Raw genomic sequence first — 18,837 nt, 5'->3', positions numbered from 1 at the left:
TACAGAATCCAGCCTGGGGTCGGGTGCAGCACTGAGTTGTCCTGTCTCTTTGAAAGCCTTAGGAGATCCGGTTTTGCTACCGATCTCTCCTTGTCACGGGCCCCCAGAAATTGCGTCTGTAAACTGGGTCGTAGTAATTTCACCACCCTTCGTGAGCAAAGGCGCTTTAACAATCTATGAGAGCTAAATCGGGTCTGTCTCTTCTGCATCATCCTTCCCCAGAAGGTCTAAACTTCCGATGTGGGTCGGAGCAGAGCAGACCCTCTTTGGTGCTCATTCGGAGCCAGCGGAAAGATCGCAGGGCAGAGGGGTGCAGGCCAGGGGCGAGGAGAAGGAACTGGGGGAGGAATCCTCCAGGGCAGCGGTGACGGAGACCCCGCGAGGGACTCCCCTCTCCACCCCCCTCACCTGGAGCGCCGGCGGCCAATCCGCGGCTGGGCCCGGCTGGCCGCGGCCAATGGGAAGGCGGCGCGGCGCGCTCCCCCGGGGCTATAAGTGCGCCGGGGCGGCGGAAAGTGAAAGTGGTGCGGACGCCGCGGACGCAGCTGACGCCGCCGGGGCTGCAGCCGAGCCGCCGGGATGCTCAGGGTTCCGGAGCCGCGGCCCAGGGAGGCGGGGGCGGCCGGCCAGTCCAAGCCGCTCACCTCCTTCTTCATCCAGGACATCCTGCGGGACGGCGCGGAGCGGCGCGGCGGCCACACGGGCAGCCCGCAGCCCCCGTGCCAGCCGGACGCGCGGCGAGAGCTGGAGCCGGAGCCCGAGGGAGGAAGAGGCGGCGCTGGGGCGCCGGAGGACGAGTGGGGCGCCCGGCCGCGCGCTGCGCAGGAGGCCGACAAGCCGGCGGCGAGCGAGCCAGGTGAGGCGGCCGGGCTGGGCCAGGGTGCGGTCCCGCAGGAGGGGCGGGCCGGCCTGGGGGCCGCGAGGGCGGGTCCGAGGCGGGACGGGCGCAGCCCCGGCTGCAAGGATGCGGGGCCCCGCGGCGACAGGCCAGGGGACCCCGCCGCCTCCCGCCGCGGGCGCGCCTCGGAAATTAACCCCGAGCCCGGCCGTCCGAGCGGCGCAGGGTTTTTGCATGGGTTGGACTCGCCGGGCACGGCGCTCTCAGCCCCGCGGGCTCTGGCGCCCCGGGCTCCCCTGCGAGCGCGCGCACCGCGTCCCCCGCCCCAGAGTCCCCGGTGAAAACCCCGCCACCCGCTCCCAGCCACCGCGCGACCCTCGATCGGCGCCCGCCCCGCACTGCCTCTTGGCAGTTACCATTACTACCATATAACAAATAACTGATCACAACTTATTAATATCAATAAACTAGGGTTTGGCCAGGGAAGACCCCCTCTGCTTCCCAATTCCATGGGCAATAAAACTGAGTTTGGAAGGCCCCTCGGGCCTTCAGGAAATATAACACCGTTGGACACCTCTAAACTGCTCTTATTTCCTTTCCTGTCACATCCTGAGGCATCCTACAGGCTTGTTTAGAAAAAAGGGGACTCAAGTCAGAGAATGAACTTGTCCTTAGCCCCCGCCACCTCTCCTATAGCGCAGACCCTCTCCTGCCACCTGGAAGTTAACACTGATGTCTTTGGGTCCTGCTTTACCAGGTGTTTTATTTCTGTGTCTTGCCTGGGTCCCTTCTCCCACCTCAATACACTGATCCAGGACCCTGTTTAATTCTGCTGGACGATATGGCAGGAAGTTCCACCACTAACCTCTCCTAACTTTGGGTTCTTGATGACTATTAGAAAACGAATACATAATATACGGATTCAGTCACTCCCTACTAGGGAGAGTTCCTTAGTCATGTGAAGAAAGCGAAATGTATCCAAGATGACACTGGGCCGTTTGTTCACTACCACGGAGATAAGGGTGTATTGAATTCCGTTCTCTACCCTCTAACATGTAACCTTTTCCTTCCCATCCCTCCTTCTCCCTTCTCCTCTCCAGATGGACACTTTGAGGCTTATCTATTGGACTATGAAAACAGCGCAGGCGCCTTGCCAAGCCTTCCCCAAACCCCGAAGCAGCCACAGAAGCGCTCTCGAGCCGCCTTCTCCCACACTCAGGTCATTGAGTTAGAGAGGAAGTTCAGCCACCAGAAGTATCTGTCGGCTCCTGAAAGGGCTCACCTGGCCAAGAACCTCAAGCTCACTGAGACCCAAGTGAAAATATGGTTCCAGAACAGACGCTATAAGACCAAGCGAAAGCAGCTCACTTCGGACCTGGGAGGCCTGGAGAAGCACTCCTCCCTGCCGGCTCTCAAAGAGGAGGGTTTATCTCAAGCCTCCCTCATCTCCATGTGTAACAGCTACCCTTACTACCCCTACCTGTACTGCTTGGGAGGCTGGAACCCGGCTTTCTGGTAATGCCAGCTCAGATGACAATCACGAATGATCAAAAAACACTGCCTTCCCCAGCGTGTCTCTCTGGATGGCAAAAGGGACCAGGCTCAGGGAGGACAGAGGAGCAAGAGGTATGCAGGCCGAAATTGTTGGAGGTTTGCATGGACATCCTAGGTTCTTCACTGGGGGGCTAGTGAAAGATCTGGGACAGTGACTGATATCCAGATGGCTCCCTAACACATAAAATGGGCCATTTTTGCTCTTAAAGACCTGCGTGAAGTGGGGAGGGACAAAGTCTAGTGCTGTCTCTAGCACTTTCTATTTCCGTATGAGCAGTCCCCATCACTTCCGAGGATGTTGTTTCAACTCCATCCTCTTGTGTAACTGAGCATCAGCCTGGAGGGATGCAAACCTGAAGGGAAACAGGATGGCCAGGATGAAGGTGTCACCTCCTGAATCCTGAATCACACCTAAGTTCAAAAACCTCTCGTTGGCCTTGGTTTACAACGAAGGTTTCTCCCTGTCCCTGTGGGAGAGTGGAAGCCAGAGGCTCTTACAGAGAAACCGGTCCTGCTCAGCACAGATCGGCATGGGATATGGAGATGGGTAGGAGGAGGTGAAAATATAAGCTTCTTATTATTCCTTTTTAGTAACACGCCAACCTTAAGTATTCACAGGGTGGCCCAAGTAGAACAGGAAGCACTCACCGTGGTTTTAGGACAAGCTGTATAAACAGAACTCTGCTGCAGGGGGTGGGCCCGGGCCAGAAGAGTCTCCACATGTCTGAGACAGCAGCCTGAGGAGGGCCCTCGGCACTGCTGCTGGGCGGCATTACATTTTTATTAATAAAGGTTCAATAAAAGCCTCCCCTGGACCTTTTTTGCCCCGGACCTGAGAATGCGAACGAGAAATTTCCTGGAGTTTTCGGGCTGTAATTCAGACTCCATCATGGCAGATCACATAATCCTTTTCCTGTAAACTCCTGTCCTCCCTCCCTTCTTTTATTTTTTGTTCCTTCTCCACAACAATCACCCGCTGAAGGGCTTCTTTTCAGTCCAGACTGCACCTAACATATACACCTTCCTTATTTAGCCTGAGATCTGGTCTTTATCCCCTCCCCCCCCCCCCCACAAGGCTTTATCTCTCCTGGGGTTAAAAAAAAAAATAGTGGAGGGGGCTGGAGATTCTGATTTGGCTAAAAGACATGCATTTTTTTTTTTAACTAGCAATTATTTTTAAAAAAAAATACAACATTAAATCCCAAATCCTATTTAAAGACTTGACAGCTCTAAAAGGTCACTGCTACCTTTATAAACTTTCTGGTGGCTCTGTTGTTACAGTTCAAAGTCTGACAGCCCTCTGGGATCCCCAGAGGAGAAGGCAGAGAAGGTAAGAGGTGTTGGGCTTTCAGACACAAAGAGAACAAAATGAAGAACCGGGTGTCTTTGAGCCGTCCGGTGGAAATACAGGGTTCACGGGCAGGGTGCAGAGAAAAGGCAGCTGGCACCTTAGGGAGCTGGGTCCCCAGCCACAAGCTGAGGGGGCACTTTGCCAGAAGGGGCTAAGAGAAAGGAAACAGTTTTCCAAACATTATAGTGGCGTCCATCACCAGACAATGAAACTGTCCAAATACTTCGGGAACTGCGTTTAATGCCTATAAAGAACGGGTCCCCCAAAAGAGACAACTAGTGACTTCAGCAAGAATGAGAAGAAGGCAAAGCAGAAATTGGGCCACGCTTCTGTTCCCACCCGATTGTTTAAGGTGACCTGGCAGAGGGGAGACATCAGAGTAAAAGAAGCCAGTTACTAATGAGGTACCCTGAGGCCTGGAAATCTCTTGATCCCACTACTTAATTCTGTTTAGCGAGAAACCATTCAATTTCCTCCTATTAAAAGGGCCGATTTACTGTTGGTGGCAAAACTGCCAGAGTTGATAGAAAGTTGGCCCGTTTCACCCCATTTTCTACCGTTCGGGCTCCACGTTGAAATACTGTTAAATGCTCGGCTGCTGACAAGTACTCGGGGCACAGCCAGCGGACTGGCCTAGATTGCTTGCTCCGTTCACATGTCTTTTAAGAGAAGCATTTAGTGCTCACTCCCTGCTCAGTACCCATTCTTGCCCACCCTCTCCATTTACTTCTTTTAACCTGCTGTTCTACAAATATTGAACATTGTACCATGATGGCGTGCTGTGTTGCAAAAAAAAAAAAAGTCTTTGTTTAAGGTCATTTGGTCTGTGAATCCGTCTTGCTTTTCCTCCACTGGAGCGAGGCACTCACCCACATCTGAACTGGCGGAACAAGCACTTGAAGAACTCCCGTTGGGTACCTGGTGGGTGAACTCGAGGGCGCCCCTGACCACTTCACCCAGACAGCCTGTTTTCCGTTTCGTACGTTAGTTTGGGTTCTCCACATGCGTATCAAACCCTGCGATGGGAAAGCCTGTGACTTGACATTTAGTAAAGGACCCCAGCCAAACTTTATTTTTCTATGTATTTTTTTTTCCAACAGGAGTGTTTTTAAAATAAAGTACTGTGACTTTATTAGACCTATTTGCGTGTGGTTTGAGCTTGACCTATTTGAGGTCAATAGGTTTGACCTATTTGAGCTTGCACACTTGGGGTTACCGTGTTCTCCCTCCCTCAGCCCGCCTGACAAATCTAAGGAGACCAAATAATCAAAGACGGTAGCTTAGCCAATGGCAGATGACAGGCGTTTTTTGTAAACGCACTGCCCATCCACACGCACACACATACATACACGCGCACACGCACATGCGCGTGCACACACGCACCCTGGTAAATCCTGTGGAAAGGGAAGAAATTGATGCCTTCGGTTTAGAAATCACCTGCTCCAGCCCCTGCCCTTTCGTTTAGAGAGCCTCAGGTACTTACACACATTTCTGGAAGACCCTGAAGGGAATATGGAGAGCACAGCGAAACTTCTTTTAAAATTACCCTTTCATGGGGCGCCTGGGTGGCGCAGTCGGTTAAGCCTCCGACTTCAGCCAGGTCACGATCTCGCGGTCCGTGAGTTCGAGCCCCGCGTCGGGCTCTGGGCGATGGCTCAGAGCCTGGAGCCTGTTTCCGAGTCTGTGTCTCCCTCTCTCTCTGCCCCTCCCCCGTTCATGCTCTGTCTCTCTCTGTCCCAAAAATAAATAAACGTTGAAAAAAAAAATTAAAAAAATAAAATAAAATAAAATAAAATAAAATTACCCTTTCATCTGCCACCAACCCCTCCCCACTGCAAGGGGGCTCCCGGGGCTCTCTGGCACATTCCTCTCCCTGGAAATGTCACCTCCATTCAGGGCAGGTAGACCCCTTGGAAGCAACACCTTTGAACAGTCACCAAGTATTGAAAATAGGTTTAAAATAAAATATATACATAACACATCCTTCATCTGCCTGCACTTAAGCCTTCATCAAATCCCACAAGCAGAGTGTCTCATGCACCTGATTACCAGAGAAAAGTGATGGTTTTTCCCCCCCTCCCTCCTTCAAGGAAATAGAAGCTTAAAGAGTAAGGTGCTTACTCCAGGTAAAACCTATCATAATTTCAAAGTTTGCTCTAATCCCTTAAGTACATTGTACACACAGGTGGGGCCTCCCGTAGCATGTTGGAATCATGAGACTTAACTCTTTGCACAAATCCGTAGCCATCCTCCCCTCCCCGAGAAGGCCATCAGCTCTCAAATTACAAAGGCTCTCACAGTAAATTAACAGATGTGGATTTTTTTTTTTTAACCATTAAAAGTAATCCAGGAAATTAAAAATCTCTCCTCTCTAGAGAAGGTTCTCTGCCTTCTCTTCTTCGTCGCTTTTCCAACTTTCCCTCAATATCTCTGCTAATCTCACACCCATCCACTTCCAGCAGCTCTCCTGAGCATACCACATGCTTCTGGTATCTGGAATTCCTTTGCAATCTATCTCTCAAGTTACTTCAGGTGCAAATTGCTAGCGTCACCAGCTTTGTCACCGGTGGCCCCGTTTGTCCTCCCCAGGCCTCGTTAGGAAGGCCGGAGCCGCCAGAAGAGGAAATGAACGGCCCAGAGCTACACCTGACAAAACGCGTTCCTAACAAAGCGTCTTTCCAGGGTGCTCTTCATGCCACACATCTTCAAGCTGACCTCGGAGGGACCAGGGGCCACGAAGGGAAAGTCACTTAGCTCAGGTGCCCTGGGATAGAGAGCTGCGTGCAGGTTTACCGAGAGTGCACTCCGAAAATCCACCCAAGAGGAAGTGAGGACAGCACATTGAGGAAGCTGACCCATAATGCAGGTGCAACCGAGGCCCCACGCGACACTTTAAGAGGCTCTAAAGCTGATGTGTCCCGGGTTGAGGAAAGGGGATGGGCACTTGTATCGCAGCATCAGCGACTTCCTGAAAGTGGAGTAACCTTGGGCAATGCAGTTCCTTTCTGGGTAAGGTGGTGGCCCCTGAGAGACACAGTGTGGGTCGTCAGCGTCAATATCCCCAGCAGCTGGGAGGGTGCGTTTCCCTGGTATTGGGGGCTTGATGGAGCACTACAGAACTCACCGTGAGACATGGGGCCCTTTCCTTGCTGGCTCTCAGGGCCGTACTCACTGCCATTTTTTGCAATGAGGAAAGCCAAGTCAAAAGGGTCAGACAAGGTTTAGAAGCGCTGAGTTCTGCACCGAGACATGCAGACTCTGCTTCTCCCACAGCCATCACGAATGTGTCACCAGGGCTTGTTTTTCAAGGTCAAGAGTTATTTACTGCCCAAGAAAAGGGGCAGGGCCGATAGTCCCGGGATATGAAGAGCTCCTAGTTTAGTCATAGACTTGGCCTTCATGCAAACTTTCCCAGGCAGACTACCCCGTCAAAAGTCTGCGAGAGAATCTCTCAGCTTCCATACCGTGCCCTCCTCTCACCTCTGCAAAGGCCACCTTCGCTTATTCCCTGAGCTTGCTTTGGGCCTGACATGGGGTTTAGGAGAGGTCTAACATAGGTCCCCGTGTGGCCTTTTCTACCTGGGTCGTCACCACCTGTTCCCGGCCAATCCAGGGGCAGGCATAACCCTTACTGGGGAGATAACGGGGTACAGAGGAGGGGTGACACAGAGGAGAGTCCCGTATTCTCCCTGGAGTGACTGTAGGACACTTGTAGAAGTTTTTTAAAGGCCTGGAAATCCCTGGTGGTGTGTGGGGAGTAAGCGCTGATTTTGCTGTCGTGAAGGTAGGACTCCGGCGGCACTGAGTCTCAAGAACAGGCGTCCTTGTGGTCTCGGTTGTATTTGCTCCTTGGGCCCGTGGTCGCCAGCATTGTCTGCGTGTTGGAACACCCCGGGAATCTTCACAAAAACGTCAACGGCCCAGCCCGACGCCAGCTGCCCTATAATCTCTGGAAGTAGGGCTTGGCCATCAATATTTTGGAACACCGATGCCCAAGGTTATAAACCCCTTGCTCAACTCCTTTCCAGCTGGGTTTGCCTCCTCAGCCTCATAGGTGCCGGGAAGGGAAGAGTGGCTTGGGGTTTTTGTTTTGTTTTGTTTTCTTGATCTCTCTCTTTACAGGGAACAGATGTTTAGCTTTTTTTCTTACTTTCTTCTGAAACCTCCTCGTCTTGGAATGTCTGACATCATCAAAAGGCCCTCCACAATCCGGGAGAGCCCAGCTCATTCCGGTTAATCCCTCACTCAAAGCTGCAGGGACCCAAAAGGCCGGGGGGTTGGCTAACCTGGTAATCCAGAAACACATTACCCGGCTCCAACCCAGGTCCACCCAGACTGACAACATACTCCAGCTGCCCACGGAAGACAGGAAAGAAAATTCCATCCTCGCCTCTTGCCAAGGAGATCTCACCTGTGCTGGAAGGACAGAGCCTTATTTGTGCACCGCCAGGGACAGGGGTGTCTTTTATTTATTTTTTTAGGGGCGTCCTTTAAATCTGTCAATGAGCGTCACGCTTCCCTGACAACGCATCTATCAGGATTAAGTCATGTCTTAACACTGACATAACATTTACACTTCCTTCTGCCAAATTGGTAATATAAAGCTTTTTTTTTTTTTTTTAAGTGTGTGTGCAAAGTGCATAAGGCAAGAGGATGGTTCAAGGGTGAGGGAGGGAACATGCCTGGTGGCAACGCAGTTTCTGACTAAAATTTGCATACAGTAAACACAGAGCTGGTGTCAGAACTCGTGCTCAAAGCCAGGACGGCTTAAACTGGCCCTAAACAACATCTGAAAATGGGAGTTTGGACGCGAGGTCGCTCTGTAGAGCTCTTTTATGGAGAAGAATGCAGGGAATATTCATAACATGAACTTGGGGGATGGGGAGGAGAAGTCATTCTCTCATGGAAAAGTTTGGAATCTCTCCTTCACTCCATGCCGAGAGTTTGTTTATACTTAGATCCTTGATGATTTTTTTTTCCCCTTCAAGGAAGATCTGACTCATCAAAGGCTCTTACGCGCAGGTCCTGCGCCCTGCAAAGTGAGGTGTGGAGTGGGTCCTGAGGAAGGCCATGGGCAAAGGGGAGGTGCTTATTTGCCGGTAGCAGAACTCTGGTTGGAAGGACCACATCTTCCTGCCACAAAGCCCAGCATAAAGGACATGGCAGCAGGAGAGACGTCTGAATGAAATTAAAGAAGCAAGACACTCACAGAGGCTGCAGACTTTTCCTTTGTTGTTCCCTTTGTGAAATGTACAAATTGACGGGGTTAAATTGATGATGGAGGCTTAGGACGAAGGTCCCCCTCAGTGTGACTCACACAAGTGATGTCCCTGGGTTTAAATTTTCCTTACCTTATTAATAGGTAGTTGAGACCTATTGTCAATGTTTAAGTCGCATCAAGAAATTCCCCTGGAAGGAACTCTTCGGGTCGAGAAGGGAATAGGAAGGGGTGAGGCGGGATGGTGTGGGTGCGGAAAGAGACCTGAGAGACGCCAGTGGTACAGATGTCAAAGTGCTGCAGCCCCTCATTTCCAGAATCCCGACTCCAGATAAATGCCTCTGAGACCTTGACTTCAATTGTGTGCCCCGTTACGGAGCTGTTGCCTTTTTTCCCTTCTGAGTCAGCTCAACTGCACGGAGGAAGCGGTGGGGAGGCACCGGATGGGTAGTTTTCCATGACCCATGGAAGCATCTTCCTGCACATGTGAGCTCACCACCCCTCTCGGTGGCTCCTGATTGACCCCAGAGCAGGGAGATGGCTCTGTGTCCTACTGATGAGGTTTTATTGCAGAGACAGACTGGGAGCATGTCAACTTTGGCATCAGGAAGGAACATACCTGGACCTAGATCTAAGGAAAGGTTCTCATTACAACCCAGGTAGGTTTTATAAAAGCTTGTGTAGGCACACGCCCCAGAGGAACGGGATGGGCTTCCCACACAGAGAAGTAGGTTGGTAGAGAATGAGGTACGTGCTACAACAGGAGGCCATGGGAAAGGACTTAAGGAGATAGCTGACCGTAAGCCCCTAAAAATCAGAACTAATTTGATTTGGGGCAGCAACCAAAAATACATTGTGTCCCAGGCAATGGAGCTAAGCATCCCTCCCTCCCCTGCACTGAACTGAGAGAAGTCTGATACCAATCAAATACATATGTCTGCTGAGTGGATGAACGAATGAATGAGCCCAGACCTCACCGCGAGCACTGCACTTGGCCCTGAGCCCCATACTTGGAAGAAAACTATAGCAAGTTCAGAAAAGCATAATTCAGAGGACGCAGGGGTTTGAAACATCGCATGAAGAGAGTTGAGGAAACTAAGAATGTTTAGTCCAGAAGAGGAAAGTCAGGGCCAGGGTGAGCCGAGAAGAGGAGAGAAGGAACAGACTTCTGTGTTGTCCTAGGTGGAATCATCAAAGTGACACAGAGCTCAGATCAGTAATTTCTGAAAAATCACTGGGCTGATGTGGGTTGTCTGCCACTGGGGAGGTGACAGCTGTTTGGCAACAAGGTCATGAAGAGGTTGGACATGCATGGTGCAACTTCAAGATCCATGCCAGCCCTCTGGTTCTACAATCCTAGGAAGAAGTATTGATTGTAGACTGTCTACCACTTACTAACTGTGAGGTGAGGGACAGGTCTCCCAGCTCTTCTGGTTTCAGCTATTGAATGGAGAAATTAGTCCTCGTGGTGGTAAGCTCAATCAAATCATCTCTGTAGGTCCCATCTCTGATTCATAAGGGAAACAAACAATGGTGGGACTTCGGGGCCAACGAAGATCAATTGATTGATGATAGATTGGAGGTTAACTGATTGATACTTATAATTGATATCTGAAATCCCACCCTTCAAGATTCATTCTTGAAGCTTAAGAACCCATCTCCAGCTAAACTATGCATCTTCCCGAGAAAAACTAGTGAATTAGTTTAAAATTGGTGAACCCTTTATCCCTGCATCTGAAGAGGTTTATTAATGTCAACAGAGACCAACTTGTGATACTGAAAAGGGGCCATTATAAAACAGAGGGGAAAGCACAAGAAAGAACGCTGGAAGCTTGAAGAGAAAAAAAAAATTTCTATTTCTAAATTTCATCTAAGTTTAGCCCTGCCCACACTGATTGCTTTATTGCTCTGCTCTACATCTAAGGCTCAAAGCATTGCATTCTTTTCATGGAAGACTTCTGACTTTAGACCTCAGGGTATATATATTGTTGCCTGGGAAATGGATGTCCAGAAAGAGGTAACATTGTTCTAAAAGCAAAAGGACAGAGGAATGACGAGTTCTCTCTATTGTGCCATTCATGTTTCCTTCCCTCCAGAAATCAGTGATCCAGTGAATACAGAGGGAAACAAAAACATCTCCACATTTATTTTTATTTTTATTTTTAACCAAAAATGTCATAACTATAAATGCAGCAAGGTATAATAAACATAGCATGGATTTTGGCTTTAGGACTGACCTGTAACACTGGATACATCCTTTTGTTAGCTGTATGACCTTAAGCAAGTCATTTGCATTTTTGTGGCCTTTGTTATGGCAGTGAGTTACTACTCCGTATTATATTAGCACCTTATTATTGAGCATTGGAGGGTAGGTAGGCAGGTAGATAGATAGATGATAGATAGATAGATAGACAGTTGATAGATAGACAGATAAGCGGACAGATTTCAAAACAGGCCAGGGAAAATGCACACTCACTGAAGTTACCACAAAAGGAACTGAAGACGATTCTCCAAGATGTAGTAATTCCTCCTACACGGAGCTATTATGGTTCCATGGGATTCCATTCCATACGGAGGTTTTCCCACAGGGAAGAACTATGTTCCCTGAATTTATGTCATTAGAGGTGGAGGACTAGAGACCAGGACTGCTCACTTCCATGTCCAAAGCTGGATTGCACAAATACAGACAAAGCAAATAAATCAACAAAAATAGCTAAGAGGCATTTCTAAACATGTCCAGCTGCAAAAATTTATGGCTATTAGCTCTTGGAAAAGGTCATTTCAGATAAGACAACTATTTATACAGAAAAAAAAAAAAAAAAGAAACTTCTATTGATTGGTTTTCAGTTGACTATCCCCAGTCTTGGGAGGAGCATGGAGTGGGAAAAAGCCTACCCCTAGCCACTTTGCTCTCTGCCAGTGCCTCGTTCACTAAAGCCTTCCAAAATTTGGACAAGGGAGAGAGCCTCTGAGCTAGCCAAAATTCAGTGTGTTATGACCATGGAGATGTGGTCCCCCCCCCCATTTCTTTTCATTTCTTTTGAAAAAGAGAGAAAAGAGCTAGCCAAGTTTTCTTACATGGCCAAGGTAGATCTCTGAGTACTGAGAGGTAAGAACTCCATTAACTAGGAAAATAAGACTTCCTCTTTGAATCGATCCAGTGAATGAATCTACTGCTCAAAGGTTGTGTATCCCTAGGAAAGTTATTCACTTCCCTTTACCTTGAAATCCTCACCTATGCCATAGTCTTTAAGGACAGTCTATTTTTAATGATTTCTCTTCCATTTTTGAAGATGTCAAACCCTTTCCATCACCATCAGTTTGAATAAATTAAATTGTCAAAGTGAAGTTTGCATATAAGATGTCATCCAAGCATATTCCCAGCAATATGTCACAATGCCCAGCCCATTGTAGGTTGTGTTAAATTTGTACAATCTACTATATATATATATATATATATATATATCACATGACTGTTGATAGAATCAAAGAAAATAATGCTGCTAAGTTTGGAGGTTCCTCAAAAAACTAAAAATAGAACGACCCTACGACCCAGCAATTGCACTACTAGGCATTTATCCATGGGATACAGGTGTGCTGTTTCGAAGGGACACATGCACCCCCATGTTTATAGCAGCACTATCAACAATAGCCAAAGTATGGAAAGACCCCAAATGTCCATCGATGGATGAATGGATAAAGAAAATGTGGTGTATATATATATATATATGCAATGGAGTATTACTTGGCAATCAAAAAGAATGAAATCTTGCGATTTGCAACTACGTGGATGGAACTGGAGGGTATTATGCTAAGTGAAATTAGTCAGTCAGAGAAAGACAAAAATCATATGACTTCACTCATATGAGGACTTTAAGAGACAAAACAGATGAACATAAGGGAAAGGAAACAAAAATAATATAAAAACAGGGAGGGGGACAGAACAGAAGAGACTCCTAAATATGGAGAACAAACTGAGGGTTACTAGAGGGATTGTGGGAAGGGGGGTGGGCTAAGTGGGTAAGGGGCATCAAGGAATCTACCCCTGAAATCATTGTTGCACTATATGCTAACTCATTTGGATATAAATTTTAAAAAATAAAAACATGTAAAAAATTAAAAAAGGAAAAAAGAATGCTGCTAGGGTAATCCGAGAACTCTAAAGGAATCCTTCCTGTAATATGTGTAATGCAGATGCCGGCTGAGCCGGGATCTCCTGGCTCCTTGAAAGCCAGATAAGCTGAGCTCAAACTCCCATTCATGCCCTGTCAAAACCCAAACCTTCAACAACGTGGTTGCTAATTCCTAGTGGGCTCATTTCATTCTCAGTTTCCGCAGGTGCTATGTCTGCTCTTCTCTGCAGAAGTGAAACTCAAGTTCGTCCTTGAATTCCTAAAACAAAACACAACTTTCACACAAAGCATTTGTAAGTGTGCTAGGCTGCAGTGAAAATAGTTGAGGTGGTGAGGGATCGAAAGTGAATGTTATTCCACAGCAACATGAAGATTTTCTTTTTTTCCTAATAAAATCACCAGTAAAATCATGGTTTAATTGTTTTCTTTTTTTAAGAATATAATTTATTGTCAAATTGGTTTCCATGCAACACCCAGTGCTCATCCAAACAGGTGCCCTCTTCAATGCCCATCACCCACTTTCCCCTCTCCCCCACCCCCCAACAACCTTCAGTTTGTTCTCAGTGTTTAAGAGTCTCTTATGGTTTGCCTCCCTCCCTCTCTGTAAATTTTTTTCCCCTTCCCCTCCCCCACGGTCTTCTGTTAAGTTTCTTAGGATCCACATATGAGTGAAAACATATGGTATCTGTCTTCCTCTGACTTATTTCCCTTAGCATATTACCCTCCAGTTCCATCCACGTTGCTGCAAATGGCCAGATTTCATTCTTTCTCGTTGCCAAGTAGTATTCCACTGTGTATATAAACCACATCTTCTTTATCCATTCATCAGTTGTGGACATTTAGGCTCTTTCCATAATTTGGCTATTGTTGAGAGTGCTGCTATAAACATTGGGGTACAAGTGCCCCTATGCATCAGTGCTCCTGTATCCCTTGGGTCAGTTCCTAGCAGTGCTATTGCTGGGTCATAGGGTAGATCTATTTTTAATTTTTTGAGGAACCTCCACACTGTTTTCCAGAGCGGCTGCACCAATTTGCATTCCCACCAACAGTGCAAGAGGGTTCCGTTTCCTCACATCCTCTCCAGCATCTATAGTCTCCTGATTTGTTCATTTTAGCCACTCTGACTGGCATGATATGGTATCTCAGCGTGGTTTTGATTTGTATTTCCCTCATGAGGAGTGATGTTGAGCATCTTTTCATGTGCCTGTTGGCCATCTGGATGTCTTCTTTAGAAAAGTGTCTATTCATGTCTTCTGCCCATTTCTTCACTGGATTATTTGTGTTTCGGGTGTGGAGTTTGGTGACTTCTTTATAGATTTTAGATACTAGCCCTTTATCCGATATGTCATTTGCAAATATCTTTTCTCATTCCGTCGGTCGCCTTTTAGTTTTGTTGATGGTTTCCTTTGCAATGCAGAAGCTTTTTATATTGATGAGGTCCCAATAGTTCATTTTTGCTTTTAATTCCCTTGCCTTTGGAGATGTGTCGAGCATGAAATTGCAGCGGCTGAGGTCAAAGAGTTCTTTTCTTGCTTTCTCCTCTAGGGTTTTGATGGTTTCCTGTCTCACATTCATGTCCTTCATCCATTTTGAGTTTATTTTTGTGTATGGTGTAAGAAAATGATCTAGTTTCATTCTTTTGCATGTTGCTGTCCAGTTCTCCCAGCACCATTTGTTAAAAAGACTGTCTTTTTTCCATTGGATACTCTTTCCTGCTTTGTCAAAGATTAGTTGGCCATACATTTGTGGGTCCAATTCTGGAATCTCTATTCTATTCCGTTGGTCTATGTGTCTGTTTTTGTGCCAATACCATACTGTCTTGATGATTACAGCTTTGTAGCAGAGGCTAAATTCCGGGATTGTGATGCCTCCCACTTTGGTTTTCTTCTTCAAAATTACTTTGGCTATTTGGGGTCTTTTGTGCTTCCATACAAATTTTAGGATTCTTTGTTCTAGCTCTGAGAAGAATGCTCGTGCAACTTTGGGATTGCAAGGAATGTGTAGATTGCTTTGGATGGTATTGACATTTTAGCAATATTTATTCTTCCAATCCATGAGCATGGAACATTTTTCCATTTCTTTGTGTCTTCAACATGAAGATTTTCAAATTAAACATCAGAAATCCCTGATCTTAAATTGTGGAATTTCTAGGGGTTGCTTTAGCAAATGTGGACCGCGACCTCATTCCATCTGTTAATTCCTCCTTTCTTTATCTTTCCTTTCCTCTTTCTTTGATCCTCCCTCTTGGAAACTGGAAAAGTCTTCTCCTTGTCTCAACCAGGGCATATAGCTACAATTTATGTTTTGTCTCGTGCCTTCATGTATTTTTCCAAAAAATGGCATATTTTTCCCTAAGAATAATTCTGGTGCCTAATAATGATAACTGTCCATTTGCATTACATATAATACTCAAAATGTTGGGAAAGTTTCAGATAGAAAAGTTAAGGCCACTTAAAAGAAGAATCTTTTTGGGGTGCCTGGGTGGCTCAGTCAGTTAAGTGTCCAACTTTGGCTCAGGTCATGATCTTGCTGTTTGTGGGTTCCAGCCCTGCGTCGGGCTCTGTGCTGACAGCTTAGAGCCCGGAGTCTGCTTCAGATTCTTTGTCTCCCTCTCTCTCTGCCCCTCTCCCACTTGTGTTCTCTCTCTCTCTCTGTCTCAAAAATAAACATTAAAAAATTAAAAAGAAGAATCTTTTCAAGTATCTTCAATGGCTTTAGCTGTACCCAGTGGTAGGCAGTGAACAATTAATTTAGAACCTCTGATTACATAAGACTCTAAGCTAGGCCTTTTGAGTCAAAAAAGTTTGAAACACAATATAAAGGCAAAAGACACAGGATAGCCAATAAAATACTGACAAGAACAAAGTGGACAGACTGACACTATCTGACCTCAAGACTTACTGTAGGGGTGCCTGGGTGGCTCAGTTGGTTGGCCATCTGACTTCAGCTCAGGTCATGATCTCACGGCTCGTGAGGCCGAGCCCTTGTTGGGCTCTGTGCTGACAGCCTGGACCCCGGAGCCTGCTTTGGATTCTGTCTCCCTCTCTCTCTTCCCCTCCCCTGCTCATTCTCTCTCTCTTTCTCTCTCTCAAAAATAAACATTTAAAAATTTTTTTAAAAAGTGTGCTCTGGGGGCGCCTGGGTAGCTCAGTCGGTTAAGCGGCCGACTTCGACTCATGTCATGATCTCGCGGTCTGTGAGTTCGAGCCCCACGTCAGGCTCTGTGCTGACAGCTCAGAGCCTGGAGCTTGTTTGAGATTCTGTGTCTCCCTCTCTCTGCCCCTCCCCTGTTCATGCTCTGTCTCTCTCTGTCTCAAAAATAAATAAACGTTAAAAAAAAATTTAAAAAGTGTGCTCTGTGAAAAATACTGTTAAGAGAATGAAAAGACAAGCTACAGACTTGGAGAAAATATTTGCACTCATATATTTGATAAAGGACTTGTATCCAAAATATGCAAAGAATCCTTAAAACTTAATAAGGAAACAACTTAATTTAAAAATGAGCAAAATACTTGAACAGGCACCTCACCAGAGGTATATAGATGGCAAATAAACACATAAAAGGTGTTAAACATAATTTGTCATTAAGGAATTTCACATTAAAACCAAGTACCACTACATACCTATTAGAATTGCTAAAATCCAAAAAATCGACAATACCGAATGCTGACAAGGATTAGAAGCCGTAGGACCTCCCATCACTGTTGGTGACAATGCGGAATGGTACAGTTACTTTGGGAAACTGTATGGTAGTTTCTTGCAAAGCTAAACGTTGTCTTACCATGTGATCCAGTCATTGTGCTCCTCTGCATTGACCCAATTGATTTGAAAATACATGTTCACACAAAAACCTGCATACGAATGCTTACAGAAGTTTGGTTCGTAATTGCCAAAGAGTGGAAGTGACCAGTAGGTAAATAAGTAAAGTGTAGAAAATTCATACAATACAATACAACGGGATTTTATTTAATTACCAAAAGAGTGAATAGGTGGAGCATGGGGAATTTTTAGGGTAGTGAACGTTCTATATGATACCGTAATAGAGGATTATGACATGGTTTTATCAAAACCCACAGAACCGCACATTACTAAGACAGATCCTTAATGGATGTAAGTTAAAAACAAAAAGTACTTAGGAGGTCAGGGGACCCCAGGAAGGAATGCAGAGGGTGGTGAGAGATTCTAACTCTGTCACGAGTGTATGAAACAACTCACCAAAGGAGGAGGGGTAGGGGAGGTGCTGACCTAAGTAGCTTGGAAATGAGTGGAGACTGTGATGTTAAAGACAGGGTGTGGACAAAGTTGTAACGGACCAGAGTTTTTGTATGTTATTTAAGATGGTATCAATTCAAATGAGAATGTTATAACTTTAGAGTGTTAAATGTAATTCCCATGGTAAGCCACAAAGAAAACATTTACAGAATATACACAAAAGAAAATAAGGGAAGCATTATTTCACCACATACACACAAAAATCGACTATCCTCAAAAAAAGAGAGTAGTGCAGGAAACCAGAGACCGAGAGCTGCAACAAGGCACATAGAAAGAAAACAGGAAAATGACAAGAGTGAGTCCCTTTCAGTAATTACATTAAATTAAATAATTAAATTCTCCAATCAGAGATTGGCAGAATGGATTAAAAGAGATAATCCAATGGGGCGCCTGGGTGGCTCCGTAGGCTGGGCGTCCGACTTCGGCTCAGGTCATGATCTTGCGGTCCGTGAGTTCGAGCCACGCGTCGGGCTCTGTGCTGACAGCTCAGAGCCTGGAGCCTGCTTCAGATTCTGGGTCTCCCTCTCTCTCTGCCCCTTTCCCGCTCATGCTCTGTCTCTCTCTGTTTCTCAAAAATGAATTAATGTTAAAAAAAATTTTTAAATAAAAAAAAATAAAAGACATAATCCAAGGATATGCCCTCTATAAGAAATTCACTTTATATCCGAAAGCACATATAGATTAAAAGGTAAAAGTAAAAGGTACAAACTTTTTTTACAAAAAGTAAAAGTACAAGGTAGTCCATGCAAATAGTAACCAAGAGAAAAGAGGTGGCTATACCGATATCAAACACAATAGACTGTAAATCCAAAAAGCAAACAAGAGTCAAAGGACATTAGAGATTAATATAGGTTTCAATAGAGCAAGAAGAGAAGGTATAACCATTTTAAAGATTTACACACCTAATGACAGACCCTAGAAATATACGAAACAAAAATGGACGGAATTGAAGGCAGAAATATGCAGTTCAACAATAATTGGAGACTTTGTACTCCCCACTCAAGAATGGATAGAACAACCAGACAGAAGATAAGTGAGGAAATAGAGGACTCAAATAATACAATAAACCAAATAGATTTACAGACACATACAGAGTTGTCCATTCAACAACAGAATACACAGACATTCTTCTCAAATGCGCATGAGGCATTCTCCAGAATAGGCCATCTGTGGACCACAGATTAAGTCTCAACAGATTTTAAAAGATAGATATTACACAATGTGTATTCTCTAACCACAAATGAATGAAGTTAGAAATCAATAAGAAAAAAAAAACTGGAAAATTTACAAATTTGGGGGAATTAAACAACACACTCTTAAACAACCAGTAGATCAAAGAAGAAATTATAAGAAAAATTAGACAAATGAAAACAAAATGCAAAAGATCAAAACTTACCAGATGCAGTGAAAGCAGCACAAAGGGGGAACTGTAGCTATAAATGCTTATATTTTTTAATGTGAAGATTGCAAA

General features: G+C 45.9%; 1 protein-coding gene across 1 annotated transcript; it reads left to right on the top strand.

Moving 5' to 3' along the window:
• Positions 1 to 579: 579 nt before the first annotated feature.
• On the top strand, positions 580 to 3,200 carry NKX3-1 (NK3 homeobox 1). The gene is made up of 2 exons (XM_047091337.1): positions 580 to 856; positions 1,939 to 3,200. The coding sequence occupies exons 1-2, from the start codon at positions 580 to 582 to the stop codon at positions 2,355 to 2,357; spliced, it is 696 nt and encodes a 231-aa protein (XP_046947293.1). The 3' UTR covers positions 2,358 to 3,200.
• The last annotated feature ends 15,637 nt before the right edge of the window (positions 3,201 to 18,837 follow it).

This window comes from Lynx rufus, unplaced genomic scaffold, assembly GCF_022079265.1.
Source record: "Lynx rufus isolate CCGP_SWC_20201006 ecotype Redwood Valley unplaced genomic scaffold, mLynRuf1.p SCAF_3, whole genome shotgun sequence".
Lineage (NCBI taxonomy): Eukaryota > Metazoa > Chordata > Mammalia > Carnivora > Felidae > Lynx > Lynx rufus.
Note: the sequence above shows the minus strand (reverse complement) of the source record. Positions and strands in the feature narration are given on the sequence as shown.

What these genes read in the sequence shown, in the direction of transcription:
- NKX3-1 (XM_047091337.1), top strand. Translation starts at nt 580, where the DNA reads ATGCTCAGGGTTCCGGAGCCGCGGCCCAGGGAGGCGGGGGCGGCCGGC. An exon ending in GCCGGCGGCGAGCGAGCCAG is followed by an intron (nt 857 to 1,938) that starts GTGAGGCGGCCG and finishes TCTCCTCTCCAG; the next exon opens with ATGGACACTTTGAGGCTTAT.